The 22585-nt window shown below is 39.8% G+C and overlaps 4 protein-coding genes across 5 annotated transcripts; 2 read left to right on the top strand and 2 right to left on the bottom strand.

Annotated features, from left to right (window-relative positions):
* Window positions 1-1597: 1597 nt before the first annotated feature.
* LOC108043575 (serine/threonine-protein kinase meng-po) lies at window positions 1598-20686 on the bottom strand. Its single transcript, XM_044460226.1, has 2 exons — window positions 20169-20686; window positions 1598-3832 (listed from the first exon to the last, which is right to left on the bottom strand). The coding sequence occupies exons 1-2, from the start codon at window positions 20179-20181 to the stop codon at window positions 2475-2477; spliced, it is 1371 nt and encodes a 456-aa protein (XP_044316161.1). The 5' UTR covers window positions 20182-20686; the 3' UTR covers window positions 1598-2474.
* Window positions 12939-13520, top strand: LOC108038288 (E3 ubiquitin-protein ligase COP1). The gene has a single exon (XM_017115055.2). It carries the CDS (start codon window positions 13057-13059, stop codon window positions 13372-13374), a length of 318 nt encoding a protein of 105 aa, XP_016970544.1. The 5' UTR covers window positions 12939-13056; the 3' UTR covers window positions 13375-13520.
* Window positions 15708-17069, top strand: LOC108038286. 2 transcript variants are annotated; one of them, XM_017115053.2, is made up of 2 exons: window positions 15708-16144; window positions 16565-16731. In XM_017115053.2, exons 1-2 carry the CDS (start codon window positions 15798-15800, stop codon window positions 16623-16625), a joined length of 408 nt encoding a protein of 135 aa, XP_016970542.1. In that variant the 5' UTR covers window positions 15708-15797; the 3' UTR covers window positions 16626-16731. The 2 variants fall into 2 exon arrangements, with proteins under 2 accessions (XP_016970542.1, XP_016970541.1); XM_017115052.2 differs by having other exon boundaries at window positions 15723-16144; window positions 16615-17069.
* Window positions 17066-17846, bottom strand: LOC108038287 (E3 ubiquitin-protein ligase KCMF1-like). The gene is made up of 2 exons (XM_017115054.1): window positions 17618-17846; window positions 17066-17562 (listed from the first exon to the last, which is right to left on the bottom strand). Exons 1-2 carry the CDS (start codon window positions 17629-17631, stop codon window positions 17199-17201), a joined length of 378 nt encoding a protein of 125 aa, XP_016970543.1. The 5' UTR covers window positions 17632-17846; the 3' UTR covers window positions 17066-17198.
* Window positions 20687-22585: the final 1899 nt, after the last annotated feature.

Raw genomic sequence — 22585 nt, 5'->3', positions numbered from 1 at the left:
GAAAATAAACCAATACAGTAAGTGGGGGACATTCGGATTCGCCGACGCGACGGGACAAAGTTACTTGTGGACACCAGGGAACGAGATGAGACGAGAGGCGCCGGCGGAGGCATCGTAAAAACCTATTTTCGTAGCGATTGAAATTAATTTATGCGCGCGGCACAACATGTTTTGATATTCGGACAGTTTTACACCAATAACAACTAATTAAACGGGATAAATTGTATATTTATCGATCCATAAACGATCTCGTGCCCTAGACTTTCTTGTCTTGTCAACGTCGTTGGGTTTTGAGACTGAGTCCCAACTGCAGCACTCGCATGCGATGAATTTTTTCACGGCTTCTAAGCGCGTGGCATGAAACTATGCAGAGCACATGTCCTATGCTATTTATGATCATCCAGTCAGCTTGGTCGTTCAGTTATTTACCCCTCGATCACGCGGACAGCGGTCGAAAATATACCACATTTCTTTGGAATCAATTTTTTAATATATGTCTAAACTGTATTTATGATATGGTTTGTTCGAAAACATATTTAGTAATAGTAGTAACCGCCTTACTTAGCTATAAACCTATACAGCATGGTTTAACATATTATTAACTGCATTTCTCATTCTGATTTCCAGCATCAAGGATTAGTTTTGAAAAAATCAGAATTATTTTCTCAATAAAATAATTTTAAAGAAAACGAAAAAGGTATTGAAAATGCAATCTATATTACGCCAATCTAAATTGAAAACATTCTTTCTATAAGTGGATAAGCATTTTCTGTAATACTTTCAAAAAAACAAACCACAATTTTAGAAGATTTTGAACCACTTTTTATTTTCAGGTGTTGTAGAAAAATTCAGATTCTTCGTCTAGCCGGTTTTTTAATACGCCATGTGCTTGGACGTTAAACACATTTAAGTGTTGGCACGTGCCTCGTAAAATGATGTGTTCCATTCAGATGCTTTATAAAACAAAGTCAAGGTGAAATGACAGTGACCTTAAACCCAAAGTTACAGGCTAACCAAAGAAATTAATCAATCATTTCCCAAATCGATCGCATCCGAACGGCCTTTGATTCATGGGAGCCAGAATTATACATTTTAACAGCATATTGTGGAGAAACGAGTGAACGGGCAATGCAAACAATGTGTCCGCCCACCGAACACACGGCGTAACCTCACCTTTGTTGAATTAACCTTAGCAATTGTTTATTAGAGACAGAATTACCGGCAGAGGCGTCACATCCTGTCCACTGCAAACAACACAAACAGCACAAACAACGGCTAGATGGGTCTAGATTGTTTTTCACCGGCTCTTCTTTAATTTGGCTGCGCTGGAAACCATGACATTCAATGTCTAAGCAACTCAAAAAACATCGAGGCGACCTTCGCGAACAGTACACAATAATTAGACAAACACCTATGAGGTCTGCGCGAAAAGCCATCATAAATAATTGAAATTCAAATAATAAATATTTACGGTCTGTTGTAGGGAGCTTATCCAGAAATGGTATTCCCCTGATTGTTTTGCAAATATCGTACAGGTACTATGGAAACGATTGCCAAACTAAAATTCCCTTGTTATATTAAGAACGTCCGTTTCAAATAAACTCAGTTTACGGTTTTATATTTTGTTTTTCGTAGGTTTACATAGGATATTAACTCATGATTACATTAAAGTTTATTTAAAGGTCAAATGTAATAAAATAGTATGTACAAAAGGGTTGCATACGCATTGATGGCATCTGGCCATCAATGGAGCTGATTAAGGATATCTACATAAACATGTTTGTATAGTCTACTTCGAATATAAAACAAGCCTTAGCCGTCTAATAATTGGTCGTGAATGCGCCAGGGGCACTCCTTACACCTCCTTAAAGCCTATTTCTAGATAATTGCATTATTCGGTATACCGTACACATAATGTAAGTAACGCGCAAATCACACATTAAAGTACATTCATAAATACAATCATAAAACTACATACATGTATAGATTACGAAGAAAATCATCGTGGCGGAAGACTAGAAAGGTAACACTACTGGAAAGTTATCCGTTGACGTGTTTTTATCTCAAACTGGGTTTCATTATCCTACAAATTCTTACTACTTAGTTATACCAAATTGCATCTATATAAAACTATAATAAATTTCAGTTCTGGGATTCTGCACTCGCAGAACAACAGAAAAAAACCGCCGAGGAGTGGCTTCTCTGCTCTACATAAACGATCTTCTAGATCCACAAATTCAAACAGTTCCCCTGAAGGATAATGACACACATCGAATTGGGCGATATCGACTTATTTACAAGATGATATTTTCGTGAAGCTTTGAGCAAGAGATTTTAAATCTTTCGAGCAGTCCGGAGGGTTATCAAAGTGGATTTACATATTCCGGTGCTACTACCTGTCCGGTTGGTTATTCAATTCTGCTAGAGAGATTTCTCGGTTGGAGTAGATCTTGGGGACCCAACAAAACCACACTCTACTGCAACAGATCCAGGGCGTGCAGACTCTCCACGTCCGGATCGAAGTTGGCGTCGCAGGTGGAGAGCCAGTCCCAGACCCGCCGCCTCACCATCGCCTGGTCGATGGGGATGTCCAGGCCGTAGGTGGACATCATCCGCTTGAAGCGCAGCTTGTTCTCGTCCCCGGAGAGGCGACCCTCCCGCTGGTTGAGGTAGATGCAGGAGTCCTGGTCGTGGTTGGTGGGCGAGATGAGGGTGGCCGACTTGGAGGTGGAGATGCGGCACTCCACCCAGCGGTCCTTCATGTACTTGGCCACCTCGGTGATCTTGCAGCGGTCCTCGGGGTCGTGGCTCAGGTACTTCCGGAAGCAGCGCATCAGCCGCGGCGAGAAGCGGCGGAAGTTGTCCGGCACCTTGGTCGTCTTGCGCTGCTCGTACTTCATGAAGTTGGCGTAGGACTGGTCCTTGACCCAGTCGGCCGACTGCCAGGGCGGATTGCCGGTGAGGATGTTGTACAGCAGGATGCCGAACTGCCAGGAGTCGCTGACGGGCAGGCACTGGAACCGCTCGTTCTTGATCAGCTCCAGCTGCTCCGGCGGCACGCAGCTGGTCCACGTGTGCTTCACCTTGTGCACCAGCAGGCCCTTCTTGGTGGTGGCCCCGAAGTCGCAGAGCTTCACCCGCGTGAAGTCCGGCGTGAAGACCAGGATGTTCTCGATCTTGAGGTCGCGGTGCACCAGGCTCTTCGAGTGCATGAACCCGAGGGCCGAGCTGAGCTGCTCCGAGATCAGCTTGCAGGCGTTCTCGTGGAGCCCGTTGGGTCCGATGTTCGAGGCCAGGTCGCCGTAGGGGGCGTGCTCCATGGCGAACACGTAGTAGTCCATCGTCTGGAAGGCCACCGCGTAGGCGCTCAGGATGTGGTGGTGGTGCGACAGCTCGTAGTTGTAGTGGAACTCCTTCTGGAACTCCTTGATCGTGGTCAGCTCGGCGTGGACCGCCTTCAGGACGACCGGCGTGCTGGTGGGCTTGTGCCGGCACAGCAGGATCTTGGCGAAGCAGCCCTCGGCCAGCGTCTTCTCGATGTTGTACTGGTCGGCGAACGTCATCAGCGGCAGCTCCACGTCCGGGATCTGGTGGATCTGGCCGCCGTCGTTCTTGTCCGGCTTCTTGTAGATGCTGCTCCGGCGGCTCACCGAGGCCGCTCCTGGCACCTCCAAACGGCCGGTGCTCGTGCTGGTGGGCGTCAGCGGGGTACTGCACCGCTTCTGGTTGTTGTGGTTGGTGCAGGTGCTGCTGTTGTTGTTGCTGTTCCGGCTGTTCGTGCTGCCGCCGTCGCCGAAGGAGCGGCGCAGGCGGAAGGAGAATGAGCGTTTCTCTGCAAGAAGAGCCAAAAACAAAGATTAGGGAGTGCAAAAAATATGTAATCCAAAACAAGAAAGGAAAGCTAACTTCGGGCGGAGCCGAAGTTGAAATACCCTTGCAGAATATTCTGCAAATTATATTCTCCAAAATCATTCATAATGCATTCTTAATACTCATAAAAAATCCCAACATCCTAACTTTAAAAGCACCAAAGTTATATCATTTCCAATCGTTCAGTTATATGGCAGCTATAGAATATAGTCGGCCGATCCTTATGAAATTTGATATGTCGGATTGATTAGGCAAAAATAAAACCCATAGAAAATCCCAACTTCCTAACTTAACAAACACCAAAGTTATGGCATTTCCGATCAATCAGTTATATGGCAGCTATAAGATATAGTCGGCCGATCCTTATGAAATTTGGTAGGTCGGATTAATTGGCCAAATATAAAACCCATAGAAAATCCCAACTTCCTAACTTTACAAACACCAAAGTTATGGCATTTCCGATCAATCAGTTATATGGCAGCTATAAGATATAGTCGGCCGATCCTTATGAAATTTGGTACGTCGGATTAATTGGCCAAATATAAAACCCATAGAAAGTCCCAACTTCCTAACTTAACAAACAGCAGAGTTATGGCATTTCCGATCAATCAGTTATATGGCAGCTATAGGATATAGTCGGCCGATCCCGGCCGTTCCGACTTATATACTGCGTGCAAAGGAAAGAAGGGTGTGTGCAAAGTTTCAATTCGATATCTTTAAAACTGAGAGACTAGTTCGCGTAGAAACAGACAGACGGACAGACAGACGGACAGACGGACAGACGGACAGACGGACAGACGGACAGACGGACAGACGGACATGGCTATATCAACTCAGGAGGTGATCCTGATCAAGAATATATATACTTTATAGGGTCGGAGATGTCTCCTTCACTGCGTTGCACACTTTTGACCAAAATTATAATACCCTCTGCAAGGGTATAAAAACGTTTGAACATGAGTAAGTGGGAAAAGGTGTGGCGAAAAGGACCTTCCCTTGACATCTAGGGGGTCGCCGAATAATGTTTCAGTAATACCAATAGAGGGCTTTCATAAAACGATGTCGTATCTATTACCATGATTATCTACACATCTATCGCTCATTTTATGCGTTTACCCTACTACTTTAATTAAAGGTGAAACTTGAATTAAAAATATTATTATATTATTTGTATTGTTTTTCCTCGAAAAAGTGGGCATATGCAATACACACACCGTTATACTATTGTTTTGTTCGAGTGGTGATTCTTTATAGTTCGACTGTGAGTTGTTAAGGGGTTATCCGGGTCTTGGAGCACGAAAAAAAGCCTATTTTCGTGAATTTTTTTTCAAGATCTTATGACAATTTCACAAATTTCATTTATTGTACATTAATGTTTATGGTTTGACCAACATTGTGTAAAAATTTGAATCAAATATTTTTAAAATTGAGCCGTTGAGGCAGGCTTGAACTTGACCTCATAAAAAATTGTGTCCTTGCGGTAGGCAAAATATCTCCTCCAATTTTTGTCTGAAATCAAAAAACCAAAATTATTTTGATAGTGTATGTGTCTCGCTTGTCCTCTACGAGCCATTTTTTTTAAAAATTAAAAATTGAATTTTTGTAGCGCTTTTCATAAAAAGTGTCATTTTTTACGTAAATTTTGGCCATATTTTGGCTTATAAAATGAGTTGTAATTAAAAATTAAAAAAATCCCTCCGTTAAGGACAAGAGAATTATGTCTAAAAGAAGTGTGCAAAAGCAGAAGTTGATCGGTGCAATAGTTTTTGAGAAATCGTGACTACCGACTTCAAAAAAGTGGTTTTGAGAAAAACGCGTTTAAAGTGCCGCATCTGGCCCGTTGTGACGTCCGACGCGCTGGGCTTTAAATTTCTCCCATTCCTACAGTTTTGCTTCGATCGACTTGAAATTTTCAGACAACATTCCTGAAACTTTGTACTATTATATAAAAAAGTTTGAAAAAAATGAATTTTTTGAAGTGTCAAGACCCGGATAACCCCTTAAGCTATATTTCTATGCATGATCTTGGTGAAACCCCATTTTACTTTCAGTGTCGCAAATAAATGAATTTAAGAGTACCAATTAGGCTTCTTAAAAAGCACTTAGAATGTATACATTCAAACTCAACACAAGGTTATGAAACTTTTATAGCAAAATCAAATTAGCATTGACCCCGCCCATGGCAACACAGATTTCACCTGTTAACACCTCACTTGGAGTGACCACAAGCAAAACACCATTTTGTGTCACTCTGAGCAGCTTTAATTAGATTTATTTTCGGCTTTGTTCCTTATGATTTATGGCCAGCGTTTGATGTCCATCTGTTGTTCCGCGATGCGAATTATTAATTTATCAGCCAGCGGCAAACATAGAAAAGCGTTTTACAGCCCTCCACATGGAAATGGGCGTGAGGAGGAATCGCCCACGCCTCAGACAGAGAAATAGACTGTGTTGTCGCCAAATTGTCTGTGACAAAGTTAGTGCAGAATTTGCGTAGATCCGCGGGGTGAGCTGTTCCGTCTTCACTATGAGTTATATACGGCCGCGCAGCAAAGACGTCAGCAGTTAGTCACTGACTGGCGATTGCTCCGATTTTCGGAACCCGCGATCTGCGTATTGCTAGCCCCAACACTCCTACCTACATTTGGTCCCATTTATAGCCTGAGAAATCAGGGAAAATCATTTGATTTGCAGTCGTATGGGACATACATATATAGAATGCGTTAGCTGGAAAATCGCACCAAAGCAAACTAAATTTAAGCAAAACATTTATAGGGCGTGATGTGATTCTCTGGTTTTTCTCACAGTTTCAGCTAAAATGGTATTTACACTAAATTTTGTAGCTCAGCCATTATCTCTTGCTAATATTTAATTTGGTGTCACTGGTAAGGCAGAGGGCTAACGAAATATAATTTACATCTCCTTAAAAATATTTTCCGTTTAGACAAATTACAATCAGACGGAAAATACATACATCTCAGGCTTGCGAAAACGACATTTTTCTTGAAAACTATATGAACGCGCCAGATATATATGCTCTGCTATTAGAATACTTTCTTTACAAACTTGTTGATTTACGGTATTACAAAATTATTTAATTGTTTTAGATATATGCAAATAAATAAATGTTATACCTAAAATATTACAACTCATTTAAATTTTATGTGATTTGTCAATAATAATATTACAATTATTTTTTAGAATTAACAGTTTAACATTTTTCATTCCTAATTTCAATTACTTAATCCCTGTTTTTGACTAGAAAATCTATTATTATTAGTAAGTATCAATTTATATTCTTGATCCATAACCAGGCGAGACTGCTTATTTATCATTTACTTATTAATTTTTAATTTTGTAGAGACTAGAACTCTAGTATTGGGTTCATTCCTAATGTTTTTATACCCTTGCAGTGGGTATTATAATTTCAGTCAAAAGTTTGCAACGCAGTGAAGGAGACATTTCCGACCCTATAAAGTATATATATTCTTGATCAGGATCACCTCCTGAGTTGATATAGCCATGTCCGTCTGTCCGTCTGTCCGTCTGTCCGTCTGTCCGTCCGTCTGTCCGTCCGTCCGTCCGTTTCTACGCAAACTAGTCCCTCAGTTTTAAAGCTATCTGCTTAAAACTTTCCCAAAAGTTGTCTTTTTATTGCAGGTAGTATATAAGTCGGAACGAGCCGGATCGGGCAACTATATCATATAGCTGCCATATAACTGAACGATCGGAAAAGCCATAACTTTGGTGTTTTTAAAGTTAGGAAGAAGGGATTTTCTATGAGCTTTAGTTTTGGCCAATCAATCCGACCTAGCGAATTTCATAAGGATCGGACGACTATATCCTATAGCCGCCATATAACTGATTGATCGGAAGTGCCATAACTTTGGTGTTTGTAACGTTAGGAAGTTAGGATTTTCTATGGGTTTTATTTTTGGCCAATCAATCCGACCTACCAAATTTCATAAGGATCGGCCGACTATATCTTATAGCTGCCATATAACTGAACGATTGGAAATGACATAACTTTGGTGTTTTTAAAGTTAGGAAGTTGGGACTTTTTATGAGTATTAAGAATGCATCATATGAATAATTTGGGAGAATATAATTTATAGAATATTCTGCAAGGGTATATCAACTTCGGCTCCGCCCGAAGTTAGCTTTCCTTTCTTGTTTTCCTTATGTTTTTTCTCATGGATAATTTCATTATTTGTTATTTACAGAGACTCACTTCTGGAAGGAGAGACCATTATGAGTGGGCAAATGTGATTTTTATTGTACCCCATTAACCCCCGACAATAAGAGCCATTAGTTTGGAGAGTGGACTTGACAGCCTCAAGTCCAAGTTCCTGCGGTTTTTTGGTCACTTTCGACCAATTTCTATTTCCGTTCCAGAAGCGATTGGCTTGCGGCCAGAGGTGGTCAGTGCCCACCCGCAAAGAGATACCTCCACTTGTTGGCCAGCTACAAAATATAGGGAAACTAATTTTGACTCGTTAGAAACCTCACACGTTCCTCAGTGACCTGCGTGTGGCCATAAATCAAACTTTCACTTTCCTCTCGTTCATACATCCTCCTGTTCCTCCTGCCACACTCAATTCATCTTGGCCATCTCATCTTGGTATTCTCAATTGCGGCAGAAACACTTTGCATGCCAAAAATAGCAGAACAAACAAATGAGCCAGAAAAGGGTCAGCAGGCATTCTGAAAGATGCATTGCGGTGTGCTAAATATAAAATGGAAGTCTGAATTTCCGTGAAAATCATCTGCCTTCTCAGCCCAGGAGATTCATGTAAACAGTGGGTGTGGGTCAAAATAAACAAATACCCCTGTGGACAGTCGGCCCGAAGTGAAATGTGAAATGCAATTGCAGCACAGGAGGCAGGACCTGCCAGAGAAAACCAGATGTTCTGTAAAAGTAGTTACTTAATTACGAAAACTTATTTATTTTTCTAATGAAAGTAACTAAATATAGAAGGTATTAGGTAAAAAATGTATAGACTTATTTTATTTCCAAAAGTTATAACTTATGATGAATGTGAAACCCATTAATGTAATTGCTTTTATTTATTGAGGAATAAAATATTGAGATACTTCGACTGCTTTACTTTACTTTGAAATAAGTAAATGCATTGCACGCATCTTAAAATATTCCTTTTGTTAAGGTTTTTAGCTCTTTTAGGAAATATAAGCTTCATTGAAGCAATATGATAAGTGTATGCCTCAAGATTCCTAGCAGTCATCATATTGTAGATTTTTATCTTGGCACATATATGTTAGTAAATTTATGGTATAATTGATCATTTTTTCTTGGGAAGCAGCTATTGTATTTTATCAATTAATGATTATTGATAAACCACGCTCTTAAGCTTTCAAGGCGCACTTGCAGATTTCCAATGAATCGATACGCTCGTAGACAGAGCAGATTCGCCAGCCAGCATCCAACTCGTATGAGTGACTGACAAAACGAGCGCCTTCTGCCCCCCACTGTCGCCCCTGTCCCTCCCTGTCCCCCCCTTTCCCCACAAGCGATTTGTGTCCCGGTTCCCGCCTGCTTGGCAACCCGCCCGACACTGTGCGCGACTTTGGGGGCATTGCTGACGTCAATCGGCAAGTCGTCGTCGGTCGGTGTGCCACATACAGGCACAGATATAGCTATAGCCCCACTCACCCAACGGTGCTGCCTCTGGGTCTCCATCGGATTGTAAGTTTCCTATTATTACAAAACAAATGCAAACACTTTTAGACCAGCGCCAATCCAGCCAGCCATGATGAATTGCCCGGGGTCCGGGGATTGGGGTTCGAGCTCCGACACCCGCAGTCTGGAGACCGGAGTCCATCGACCGGCCAATCCCCCTAGTGCCTTCAATCAGCCCCTCCAATCGAATATTTTAAACAATTGATCCGGTCTGATTGCCCAATCAGGGGAACTGGCTCACTCGATGCCGGACTCTTTGATGTGGGCGGAGAACTTAAGTTGATTTTCAGGACCTACGCCAACTCGAAAAAGTCGGAATAGCTTTTACGTGCTGCTCGTGTTGGATGGGGTGACCTACGACAATCTGTTGCCGTGCTTACATTTCCGAAGGAAATTAAATTACATTTCTTCACATCCCTGGGTGGGCAGCTCTTTTTTGTATACCTAGTTGACTGTTTACAATAGCACACGAATTTGGGTCAAGAAAGTTCTATTACAATTTAGAAAATGTAATGATGTCGATTTTTTGAACACAAGAAGCGTGCAGATTCGAAATGCTTGGTTTTCTTTCCACAAGCATCTTTTGTTAAGTGTTTAAAGATACAAACTATAAAAAATGATATAGAGATAAAAAGGATTTGAAGTATATAAAGCAGATAAAAAAGGAAACCATTTATTACTAAATTACTATTACTAAAAAAGGAAACCATTCATTACTAAAGTTAATGTCGGCCAATGAATTATTAAATTATTTTCGGATGGAAAATCGTATAAGTTATTATTCTTACTATTTATTTCAAGGCTTGTCCAATACTCAGTATCGCTTTGCTCACTCCCTGTGGAACAAGTTTTCGTAAACAGAATATAACATATTATACAACAATTCAATAAAAATTAACGGCTTGAAAGAAAATTTCCGCTGCGCCCACAAAGCAGAGCTGAGGCAACAACAACCAAAATAAACAAAAAGAAATAAAATTAAATATATATAGGTATTAAAGGTAGGTATACACCAAAACAACAAAAACCGAAATTAAATAAATAATATGAAGAGATATGTTTTTGTATAGATCCTACGTTTTAGAGAACGAATGAGTTTGAATATGAAAGCAGGCGGGTAATGCGAATTTTGTATATTTTTTTTTATATTTATAAAACACGATTGAATCCATTAAATTAGCTTTCCCTATCTTTTGGCCACGGAGTATATTTATAGAAAAGTAGGCGTGTATCTGCCCCTCCTCAGACCACGGAATATTGATATATGGCAGCACTCTAGAAGTCCACCAGCAGCTGTTCTTGGAACATTGCGCACATGACCATCACGAGCCGGCAGGTGGTGGGTGACGATGTCGGAGGGGCTGCCAGGATAAAAGGACGACGAGTCCTTCACAACACCTTCGTTTTGAGTGCCGCTTGACAGGATTCGCAGGCCAGGGCTAACAAGAAAAATTGGGGGCCCACGAGATGCCAGTGACCAAAGTCGACGCCCACAGCACCATTTCCATAATTTATTTTAATAGTTCCGTCTTTACGATTTATTTAATTTGCTCGCCTTATTTTCATATTATTTCTGAAAGTATATATTTTTGTGCAAAATAAATACTTATAAATAGCCTCCTGTGAAGCGAACAAATTTGTAATTACGCGCAAACGAAAATGAATGAAGATCAGCAGCGAGAAAAAAACTGAGAACATCTCGTAAAAAATAATGTAGCTGACAATTTTCAAGGTAAGGTCAAGGCAAGTGCCGACGTAAGATCATTTATCAAACCCCTCGTTGATTAAAAAATCTTGGAAAAATGTTGGAAAGTGATTAATGTAGAATTGAGCAGACCCTATAAATAATATCAGGATAGTTGCCCCTGCCGAAGGTAAGACAATGTAGATTGAGTCGATGCCTGCATTCATAAATTAAGTGGGCAATTCGTTGGGGGTCATTTCAGAGCAAAAGCGGAACAAGTAAATGTTTTTGGAAAATATTTTGCGGAGGGGGCTTTGGGCTAAACAATTGCTGTTTAATATCTCTCATGTGCTCCTGGGCTGTAATATGTGTTCACGGAACACTCAAATCGCTCGTAAATAATTGTAAGTAATGCTAATAATAATATTTGCATTGCAAACTGAACGCAGAAAATTCGCTTGGTTGGGGACCTGACGTCATCTTTAAGTTGCGATGAGTGAAATAATTAGAACAGTTTTTGGGGGAAGCGGATATGTGAAGTGGAAATCAATTGGATTGGTTTTGATACGTGGTTGGTGATTAATTGTCTGCCATTTGATTTGTTTATCTTAAAAATAAAGTAATAAGTTTGCTATTCAGCAGGTAGTACTTTGACCGACTTGAACGTTTTTGATGGACCTATAAAGAATTGGTTTATTTATTAGATAAATTTCCACTTTTTAAGCTATTCAATAATTATTGTTTAGTAATTGTATATTTCGGTTTCTATATAAGACAGAACACACTTATCACAATCGAAGATCATTCCATAATAAATGTTTTTAATATCATTCGCTCAACGCATTCAAACACTCCGTAAACAATCATATTATCATAATTTGTGCTCAATACATTCTGTTGTCCTTAGTGAAATTAAAAAAAAAGTGCCCCAGAGAAGTTAAAAAACATTTACGAGACGGACGAGACAATAACAAAAACATTTCAAGAGAAAGCTCAATGGCAAAAACATCATCACGTGCATCAAGTCCAAACAAAAGCACCGCGTCTAGACAATATCCGAAAACTGGTTAAAACTGACTTCTTTTGAAGTGTTTCTGAAACCATTACCCATTGTATTGCTTTTGGACTGTTCTCTCATCGTCAAATTATGGCAAGATGCATGTCTTAGGTTTCAAAATATAAAATAATCTAATTATTTTCTTTTAAATTAAACATTCATTAGAGAAATAATATAAAAGTTCCATCAAAATGTTAGAATATAATTTCGATCACACGTATGCACACAGATATAGCTCAATCTGCGTAAAATATTTTCCATTTATATAATAGACATTTATTGGCCCGACCAAATAGACTATTCATGTGATGTTTGAGCTGCTAAAGCGAAGCAAAAATTAATAATTTATTAAATACTACACACGTATATCCATACGTATATTCATACAAATTAAAGCAAAATGCTTTCTTCAGCGTCAGACACTCAGTGGATGAGAAGAAAAAGCGTTCACAGAATTTCCCACGCATTTGAATCAGCTTTCTCTTTTAAAAAAAAGCCAGGCAATATTTTTATATTTACTCTTCCTCTGTCTCCCATTGTTTATATTTTGTATTTGCATTGCATTGCTATATTATCTAGTAAAAGCTTAATTTGTATTTAAGCAAATTCTACCTTTTGTAATTGTAATCTAAACTACCTTCTACAAATTTAAGAGAAACACAAAACACAAGTTTACCCTTGATTACCATTTCAGAATTATACATTCACATATCAATTGCTTATTTTAGTTTTCAAAGTACATCCTTAATGCTTCCATCCTGGCGAAGTCTCCTGAGCTGGAAACCAATAAAGATGGAGGGCCGACGTCGAGCAGCCGACGGATTGAAGCCTGTGGAGATCATTGACTTGACCGATATGGAGGTACGGGCCGAGATCACGAACCTGATCGATGGAAACGGAAAAGTCTACAAGTGCCCCATTTGCATGGAGTCGCCGGAGGAGCAGGTGGCCACCATGTGTGGCCACGTCTTCTGCAAGAGCTGCCTGTCCACCGCCTTAAGCCCTTGTGAAGTCTGCCCCCTTTGCAAGAAAATCGTGTCCGGCTTTATTCGCATATATACCTAATTTTTGTTGCCAAACTTCGCTCAATTGAAGTTTGTTTTTTGTTTTCGTTTTCGTTTGTTACTAATATTTGCGTTGATTGGCTCGGTTCTGCCTTTCGGTAAACTCCAGATTAAAGGCAACAACAAAATGAGTTGCACTAACAGAGATGTTGCACATTTTTCGAATCTTTAATGTGCTCATTATGAGTATTTACAATTTTTAAGTACATATTTTTATTGCGTGTCAATGGCAAAAAGCGCGTCACAAACGCACGGAGCGCAGAACGCAGAACGCAGAGGCCCGAGGCAATTGGTCGAAAACCTGTGCAGTCCGCCTTTCTCGCACCGACACAGACGGATGTATCTTTTGCGGGGAATACTTATATACTTTATCTGTTGGTCAGCCATAATATTTCTCGCCCCGACAGCCGACAGCCGACGGCACGACCTTGTCCCACGGATCAACGCGTAGAAAGCGAAAGAAGCGGACAGCCAAATATCAAATCGAAATGAAATAAACCAAGCCAAACCAAACCACTGGGGCCATTCCTTTTGGACGGATTATGAAGATATACTTTTGTAATTACAAATTACCCATAAATGATTATTTAAAGGATTCAAAAATATTTACTTAGTATTTGTTGTCTTAACTGCCAGGCGATGAAAAAGCACCACATGCACTTTCTTAATTGTCTTATGCATTGTCTAACTGATTATTCAGAAGATCAAATGGAAATGAAATAATCCAAACCAAATCACTCATGTTGGACTCCATATGAAAATATATTGATCGGCATATGCATTAACTGATTTATTTATATATAGTATTCATTATTATATTATATTATATAATTTATTATCATATATTTACTATTATTATATTTATTTATTATACGAATGTTACTTATTTAAACATTGCAAGCCTTTCCTATTCATGTCTGTGTCACATATTTTATGGATCACTAATAAATAAAAATGATTGTGTGAAGTGTGTATGGATAATATGAAAGATATTTTAAAATACGTATTAAGAATTGGGAGGCTAAGACAAAAATAATCATTTATACATTCTCAGTTCACTATGAATATTATTCAATAAGTCGCCTTTTTGCCCATTTTCTGTTTGCAATTGTATCGAAAGGTTCATTGCACCTTCTCTTAATTTGAACACAATCAAAAATCATTTTCAATCTTTGCGAGAATTTTTTGCACATTAGCCTATCGGTGTTGAGAAAACACATCTTGAGGGCACACGAGAAGCACTTGTCTGGACCAAAATAGCCCAAACACATTACACCAAAAAGACATTGCGCATACGAAGCGTGTGCCGCTGAGGCAATTAAAAATCCGAAATCGTAAACAACGTTGAGCCTCAAATATGTTTTTTTTATTTTTTGGAATACATTTTAAAACTTATTTTAATAAAAAAAAATTAGATTTCCCACGATTGTTTGACTTTCATGTCTGTTTATTTGGGTAGAGTGTTAGTTAATTAAATTCAAAGGGTTCCCAATAACCTTTTGGGTATTAAATTTCAATAAAATATTCTGTTTGACACCCGTCCACATTTTCAACACATTTTTTCAATTAGGGAGCATTAAACATGTGTACCTAGACTTTGCACACTTTGCGTTCATATGTTTTGCTTTGTTTATCCAAGTTATGTTGAAAATTCGTTCGGGAATGAGCAATGTTTGCGTTGCCTGACGGGCCCGAGTTCAAATTTCCACCCATATCGATACAGATGTATTAAATATTATTTGAACCAGCATGAGAATTCTCTGTCTGAATCTAAAATTGTTGAAGGCGGCAATTGGCTTCGCACTTCATTAACGCTCAAAAGAAAAATACAAAAATATTACGCATTTATAAAGAAATACATATTGACGGTTTTTTTTTTGTAAGTAAGGTTGTGTGGATCTCGGAAAAATCAGCAGCAGTGCAATATTTGCTAATTTAATTTCCGTTTCAATGCATCCCAAAAACAAAAATGCTCAAAATTCGAATCAATCAAAGCATTTTTTCACCGCTTGGCCGATATTAATCGCTTCCTCTGTCCGCCCTATAAATAATGTATTTTGTTCATTTGCATTTTACTATCACACGTTATTCACTGATTGCGGGGCTGAATCCTTTTTTCGTACACGTTCTTGGCAGACAAATCTTTATTAAATGGATTAAGTTATAAGTAGACATTGATCTCTATCTGATCTTAATTAAAAACGATTTCTCTTCCCGATGCCAAACAAATTGGTTACGTTTTAAAAATCTAATTGGCGGCTGACGAAAGAGATGGGAATCGAAATTGATGGGCAGTATCAGCCGGGCAATAGACCCCCATAGGGACTAACACATCTAGTCTGCCTTGGAGGCAGCACTTTGCCATACACACAGGCAGTCTGCTAGTTAGAACACATTAAAACGTACACGTAGTCAATACACAAAATGGAACACAGAGTTGAATTATCGTTGGAACCAAGGGTGGAACACAAGTCGGGGAATGACGAGCCCCATCTGACGCAGCATCTGCAGCAGCACTACGAAACCGAGGCCGAAGTCTTGGGGCTCCTTGTGGACCTGGAAGCCCGGTATCGGCAATACTACAATCTGTACCAGTGCGAAATGCTGGCCCAGAAGACACTAATCGAGCGGATATGGCTGCTCACCCAGCGCTACCTAATCCTCATCAGCTCGGAGCAGAGCTGCAGGTATCCCGAGGTGTACACCCTGTCGACCGAGGAGGCGATCGTCAATGAGTACGAGGAGAAACTGGAGGTCCTGCGAGCATCCAAGTGAGTTAGATAGACAGGCATAGACAAATAATAACTTGTCCTCTATGAGTGAGTAATGATAAAATAATATATCCATATCAGTATTTTCTATATTTTAAAGTTTGTCAAATCAAGAGTTTGATCGATTTGGAAAAAATAATAATTTTAAATTCTATCAAAAGTTAGATAAATATTCAGCAATTATATTATATTTTATATTTTGAAACAAAATTATAATTGTTTAAAAATTAAACTTCGATAAAATTTTTTTCTACTTTTTAGTTTTGTTAAATCTATCCTAGACTTAATAAAAACAATAATAATTTTAAATTCTATAATAAGAGGTGGGATATTCGGCAATTATATTATATATTATATTTTGAAACTAAATAATAATGGTTGCAAAATGAACTTTCGATAAAATTGTATTCTGCTTTTCAGATTTTTTGAAGCTATCCTAAAACTAAATAAAAACACTAAAATTCTCCTAGCAACACCATGAAAAAAAGCCTGTTGGACATAAACCAGCACTGCAAGGAGTTTTATGCCGCCTACGAACGACTGGACAAGGCCCAGGAAACGCCATTCATAATGGGGGATAGCCACCACAGAAGCATCAAGTACCACAAGATCATGGCCGTGGATGTATTCAACTATTTGTACGCAATGGTCCTGAAGTTGAAGTGCTATATGCATCAGCTTGATCCCGTGAATCTGGAGAGTGTCGAGGAGTACCGCGACTTGCTGCACAACGAATCCCTAATGGAGGAGTTCGACGAGTACCTCAAAGTGCACTTTGTCTACTGCCGGTGCCTGCAACCGTCCCAAACTTGCCCCATCGTGAAGCTAAAGTGCTCCCACCAAAACCTTGTAAATTTGAAGTATGTCAGTCGCATGTAATTAAGCCAAAACATGTGCGACAATAAATGGAAGCCCTCCAACTTAATATTGTATTGCTTAATTTATTGGCTTTATACACAACTAATTAACGTTAATTGAGAGGCTCTTTTCCCCAAACGGAATGTGCAATAAACAGAAGCCCTAGAATGTTGATTTCAGAGCCCCAAAAGGTCCTTTAAACGTTCAGCTTGTAGCAGGACAGCAGTTCGGGGTCCGCGCTGGGATGCAGCTCGGCCAAATGCCGCTCGAACTCCTCCAAGTTGAAGTTGTTTATCTTGCAGTAGGGACAGCGAATCAGCATGGGGAATTTGCCGGCGCCCAGTTCCTCCTTGGTGTAGAACAGAGCCAGGCTGGCCGGCGTCAGGATGCAGTGCATGGCGTGGTCGAACTTGTGCTCCTCGGTGGTCACGTCCAGGGCGTAGCACCCGTTGCACAGGTTGAACTCCTCCAAACAGGCCAGGCAGTGGAACCGGCGGCCCGGGAAATTGTGGCGTTGGCAACCGCTGCAGGTGATGCCCATGTGGCGGTGGGACTCATCCCTGGGTGACATTTTATTAGCCTAGATCGAGGGTGTCCTGCTGGAGGAACACTTACTTGTCACTCTGCATCCTGCTGTTTTCTCTTGAAAAGGTTTCGTTTCACACGACTTGTTAAGATGATTCTGCAAATGTCACGCGGAATTTAAGACCCAAAACCTAACTTATAGTCGTTTGATTTCCAACACCAAAGTATATTTGAATAAAACGGGTTATACAAAATATTTACTGATAAGTACGTGTTTCCCATATAATTTCAGGATTGTCTCTGATTCTCAACTTTTAACGTGTTGACATGGCTTGAAAGGTATGTCAATGAAGCATTGTTACATGACATTGTTAAACTTTATGACAAAGGTATATTTTGAAAACTCTGATTATTACTTTCTTGAGTTTTAATAATAAGTTGCGTTTATAGTCCTAGGGGTGGATATACTTTTTCCTATTAAAATCTAAGTGTACATCGCCAGCTTTACTGTCCGAATCTCAATTTACAGGTAAAGCTAATATCCACCTCCTTTATTGCTATTTGTTTTGGTTAAAAAACCAACGAGAATCCTCAACAAAAATGTAATTATATTATTATTTAAAGGAGTCTCATTATACCCGTTACTCGTAGAGTAAAAGGGTATATTGTATTCGTGCAAAAGTATGTAACAGCTAGAAGGAAGCGTTTGCGACCCTATAAAGTATATATATTCTTCATCAGGATCACTAGCCGAGTCGATCTAGCCATGTCCGTCTGTCCGTCTGTCTGTCCGTCTGTCTGTCCGTCTGTCTGTCCGTATGAACGCTGAGATCTCGGAAACTATAAAAGCTAGAAGATTGGCATTTTGCATGCAGATTCTAGGAGTTCCTACGCAGCGCAAGTTTGTTTCAAAAAGGTGCCACGCCCCCTTTAACGCCCACAATCGCTTATATACAATTTTAAAAATTTAAATATTTCGGAAAAGTAAAAATGCAGTTTTATTGTGTTTATCAATACCTATCGAAATGTAGAAGAAATTTTTCAAATCGGACCATTCGTTAAAAAGTTATGCGTGATCAAAGTTTCTATCTCCATCTCCCTCGCACTCCCTTTACCTGAGTAACGGGTATCTGATAGTCGGGGCACCCGACTATAGCGTTCTCTCTTGTTTTTTTCTAAACTTAAGAAACTAAAAACAATTAATATATTTACTTGGTAGGTGAAGAAAATTTGAATTCTTATAAGTTAACGTTATAAAACATATCACAGAAAAAATATTTATAAATGTGAAAAGAATATCCCGAAAAATAAAATGGGCAATCTGAAATCTAGAATTGAAAAGCCAGAGGGCTGAGCCGAAAGACATTGTCAAAGTGACCTTTGCGCAGTTCTTACAGTATCGTGCTCGGAATAATGTTGTATTTCCATAAAGACAGTGTCATTTCATTTATCTATGGTTTTATTCACCCCTGAACTTTTAGCAACTGCAGCAAGAAAAATATGTTTCGAGGATGTTTCAGCGCTGAGCAGCGTGTCACACGAGCTGAAGCGTTTTTAATGCGACCGAGTGGGAAGCGCTCATGCAGAAGTCACATCCCGAGGATGGCATTCAAAAAGGCAAGTCCTGGCCGCAGGTGGCACTTGAGATGGCGACCGTGGTGTGGGGCCCCTCACAATGAACCCATTGAGGCAGAAGTGGCCGACTCTGGTGCCCCCGTGATGGCAATCAGAGCCCGTTTGTGGGTGCGCCCAAAAGGACACTGGACGTGGATTGCCGGCCCAAGGATACCGCTCTGAAGCCACCTGGCTAATGACCGGCTACTGCGGTGGCTACACCCACTTACCATGGGCTCATACATTTCTATGGGCGGGGGAAATCAGAATCTCGTGCGTCATTCGATTATGAGTTTAGGGTCTATCCACAGCCACTGGCCCGCCTAATTTATATTACACATTTTGGATAAACAAAATTCATGGCATTTTGGCCGGCGTCGTTGTCATTTGTCGCTTGGCGTTCTTTTCCCATTTCTTTTGGGTGTTGATAGCAGGTCCATGTAGTATGCTATGTGGGTTGATTGCTCTGGATTTATTTTTAGCCAGGATAATTGAAAAGCAAGCTACACAGAAAACAGCAGGAGCCAAATGGAAATGAGAGGGGCGTTGACAAGGGGACCGACTCCCACAACCAATTTGATTGAAAAGAATCTCGTATGTATTGTGTGAGTCCCCTGAAAGGGATTATTTACATAAATATAGGGCTGGGTCGCAGCTGTGCTCTTGTGACAAACAAAGGATGATCGGATTGGAGACCAAGCAATCAAAGAATCAAATTGTGCAACTCTTTGATAACCACTTACGGCACTCGGATAACAGAACTGCTCTAACAAAAAACAATTGTCAGTCGGGAGAGATGGGAATATTAAGGGTTCAAGAGAAGGGGATGAACTAACGACATTATAGACTTTGGAATTGAAAAACCAAGAAAGGATATATTGAATAATAATAGGGAACCATTTGCACATAAATTTTGTTTGGCATTGAAAACAAAAAAGAATACTTCTTCGGTAGTAAATAAAATATTTACCAAAAGGCTAACCCTCTCAAAATTTTATAAATATTTATATTTTATTCGTTTACTCACCGATAGTGCCCATTTTTGTCAATTAGGTTTCCTTGAACAGTAATCCAAAACAAGAGCTCTTATTATTTTTTGTACTTTTATTGTATCGGTATTGTGAATATTGTGAACCGATATCGCCGAATACAGATCGTGTCTTCTTGGCCTAACAAAACCTCAAAAAAGCTGCGATCACACTTAGAAAGTCACATTGCAAATAGCCAAGTTCGCTGATAATTGACTAGTTTTTGGTAAACAATATATTTTGCGTTTTGCTTTTGTTTTGCAATTTCCAGCGTGATGTTGAATTTTCAAGGTTGCTTCACAATTAGAAATAAGTTGGCAGAACAAGATGAATGGGATATTTTAGTTGACTTGTTTTTTTGCCTCTCTTTTCTTTATTTTTCGCGAACGGATACTAAGTAGCGGCAGTTTAGTCGCAAACAATAATAGCAACAATATAATACACAAAACACAAGCAGCGAAGACGCGACAAAAATCAACGGCAGAAATCGAGGCACTTTCACGTCCACACGTCAGGAGTTTTCCGTTATGAATGATTTCCCATTTCCCAGACGGTTCGGTTTTTATATTGGCATGGACAACCGAAGGCGTTCGTCGGCAACTTTAGCTTTTAAGCTCTTAAAAGAACACTTTTAAAAATTCATTAAACATCTAAAATCGGATCTGTTGCTCAAAAATTTTTTTAGCTGGAACAGGTAAAAAAAGTATAAAGTGTTTAAATATTGTATAATATTTTTAAAATTATTAAATTAAATATATATTTATTTTTAAAAATTTTTTTGGAAAATGTAAGATATTTTAGCTATTCAAAAATACATATTTGCAGATCTCTTAAATACTTATTAAACGCTCTCTCTTACTTTTTCCCCGTTTTCCATGTTGGAGAAAAGCTTCTTCGGCTGGCGGGGAAAAGCTTTCCACTTTGTTGCTGGCATGTCGTTTTCATTAATGCGTGCAGCGATGAATGATTCCATCTTAACTTTAACGCATCCCGTCCATTCTTCTTTAACTTTCTCCAGGGACGAATATTAGCATTTTCATAAGCAGCAAAAAAGGAAGATTACTTCGGCAAGCAAGATGATATACCCTTATAGCTATAAGAAAAATCTATTATAATTAAAAAAAGCGAATTGGTCATTGGTCAATGGCGATATATGTCAAGTTATATGCCCATATTCAATCAATCCTTTCTGATTTTCCGAATTATTTTTCGATCAAATCCTGTGGCAGCTGCATGATACAGTCGCTTATTTTAAATCTTGGAGAGTAACTTTACCTTGAGTAATAGTGAATAGGGTCAGAAATGGGTCTCCTTTACTGCGTTGCAAACTTACACCGGAAATAGGGTTCCCTCTGCAAGGGCTTAACAATGTCAACGGAGTTAAGTTGTCTTGCATTAAAAAAAATATCTTGCTTAATCTGATTTCATTAAATTTAAAATAATGAAGTATAAACCCCTAAATCATTGTGATTGCCTTCAAGATCCCCACGTTTACGCGGTCAGTTGTTTTATGAAAAGAGAAGACTTAAGTTAATGGCAAGCCGACTGAAATTTCATTTTATCGATAAATAAGACAAAACATTTTCAGATCCGAAAATATAATATCATGCACCTTCTTTAATGCTTTCAGTATATAGCTGCCAACTCAATCGTATTACTTTCCCTGCCCCAAATCTGTTCGAATTCTTAACCGGCTCCGCCTCTAGTGTAAATAAACTTAATCTGGTGCATTACGTCAAATTACCAGGCTATAGACCCAATCCGCACATCACCCCGCCCCGGCCAAAATTAATTACCGCTCCAGTTACAAGAACAACCGTCTTGGCAAGTAAACCAGCCACGAGAGGCTAAATACCAAGCAATTTTTAATGCAATGCAAATAAAATAGACAACGAGGAGGCGGCCTCTTAACTTCGTCGGCACGCAAGGACACCGGAGTTGGAATCCCGCTCCTGTCGAAGGTGTTGCCGTGTGCTGGGCGTCCCACTGACAACAACTTTGCCGCAACTCCGGCAGAAACCGCTACGAATCAAGTTTTGCGGCTGAATTGTCCTTGAACCAGATACCCCATACCCCTTTCCCCGCAGGAAGGGGGTAAGGTGGCACTGACGTAAGATGGCCCAACGTAACTCTGCAATCACTGAGCTCCGCTCTGATTGTGGTGGCAGTTAACTTGATTATTTTACATATAATTGAAAAGTTTCCCTTTTCCTCGCCGTTGCGAATGTTGCACAAATTGCGCAGACAAGCAGCAGTCCATCCATCAGCCGTTCAGCCCATCCCAGTAGGCTGAGGCGACTCCTCCGGTCCCTGGATCCACGTCCTTTGACGTAGGCAACTCCTTCCTTTTCCCAGTGACGACAACGCCGGCGATGACACCCACACCAAACAACAGCGATGACGACGACACCCACCG

Source organism: Drosophila rhopaloa, unplaced genomic scaffold, assembly GCF_018152115.1.
Source record: "Drosophila rhopaloa isolate 14029-0021.01 unplaced genomic scaffold, ASM1815211v1 contig_2, whole genome shotgun sequence".
Classification (NCBI taxonomy): Eukaryota; Metazoa; Arthropoda; class Insecta; order Diptera; family Drosophilidae; genus Drosophila; species Drosophila rhopaloa.
The sequence above is the reverse complement of the archived record's forward strand: the minus strand, read 5'-3'. Positions and strand labels throughout refer to the sequence as shown.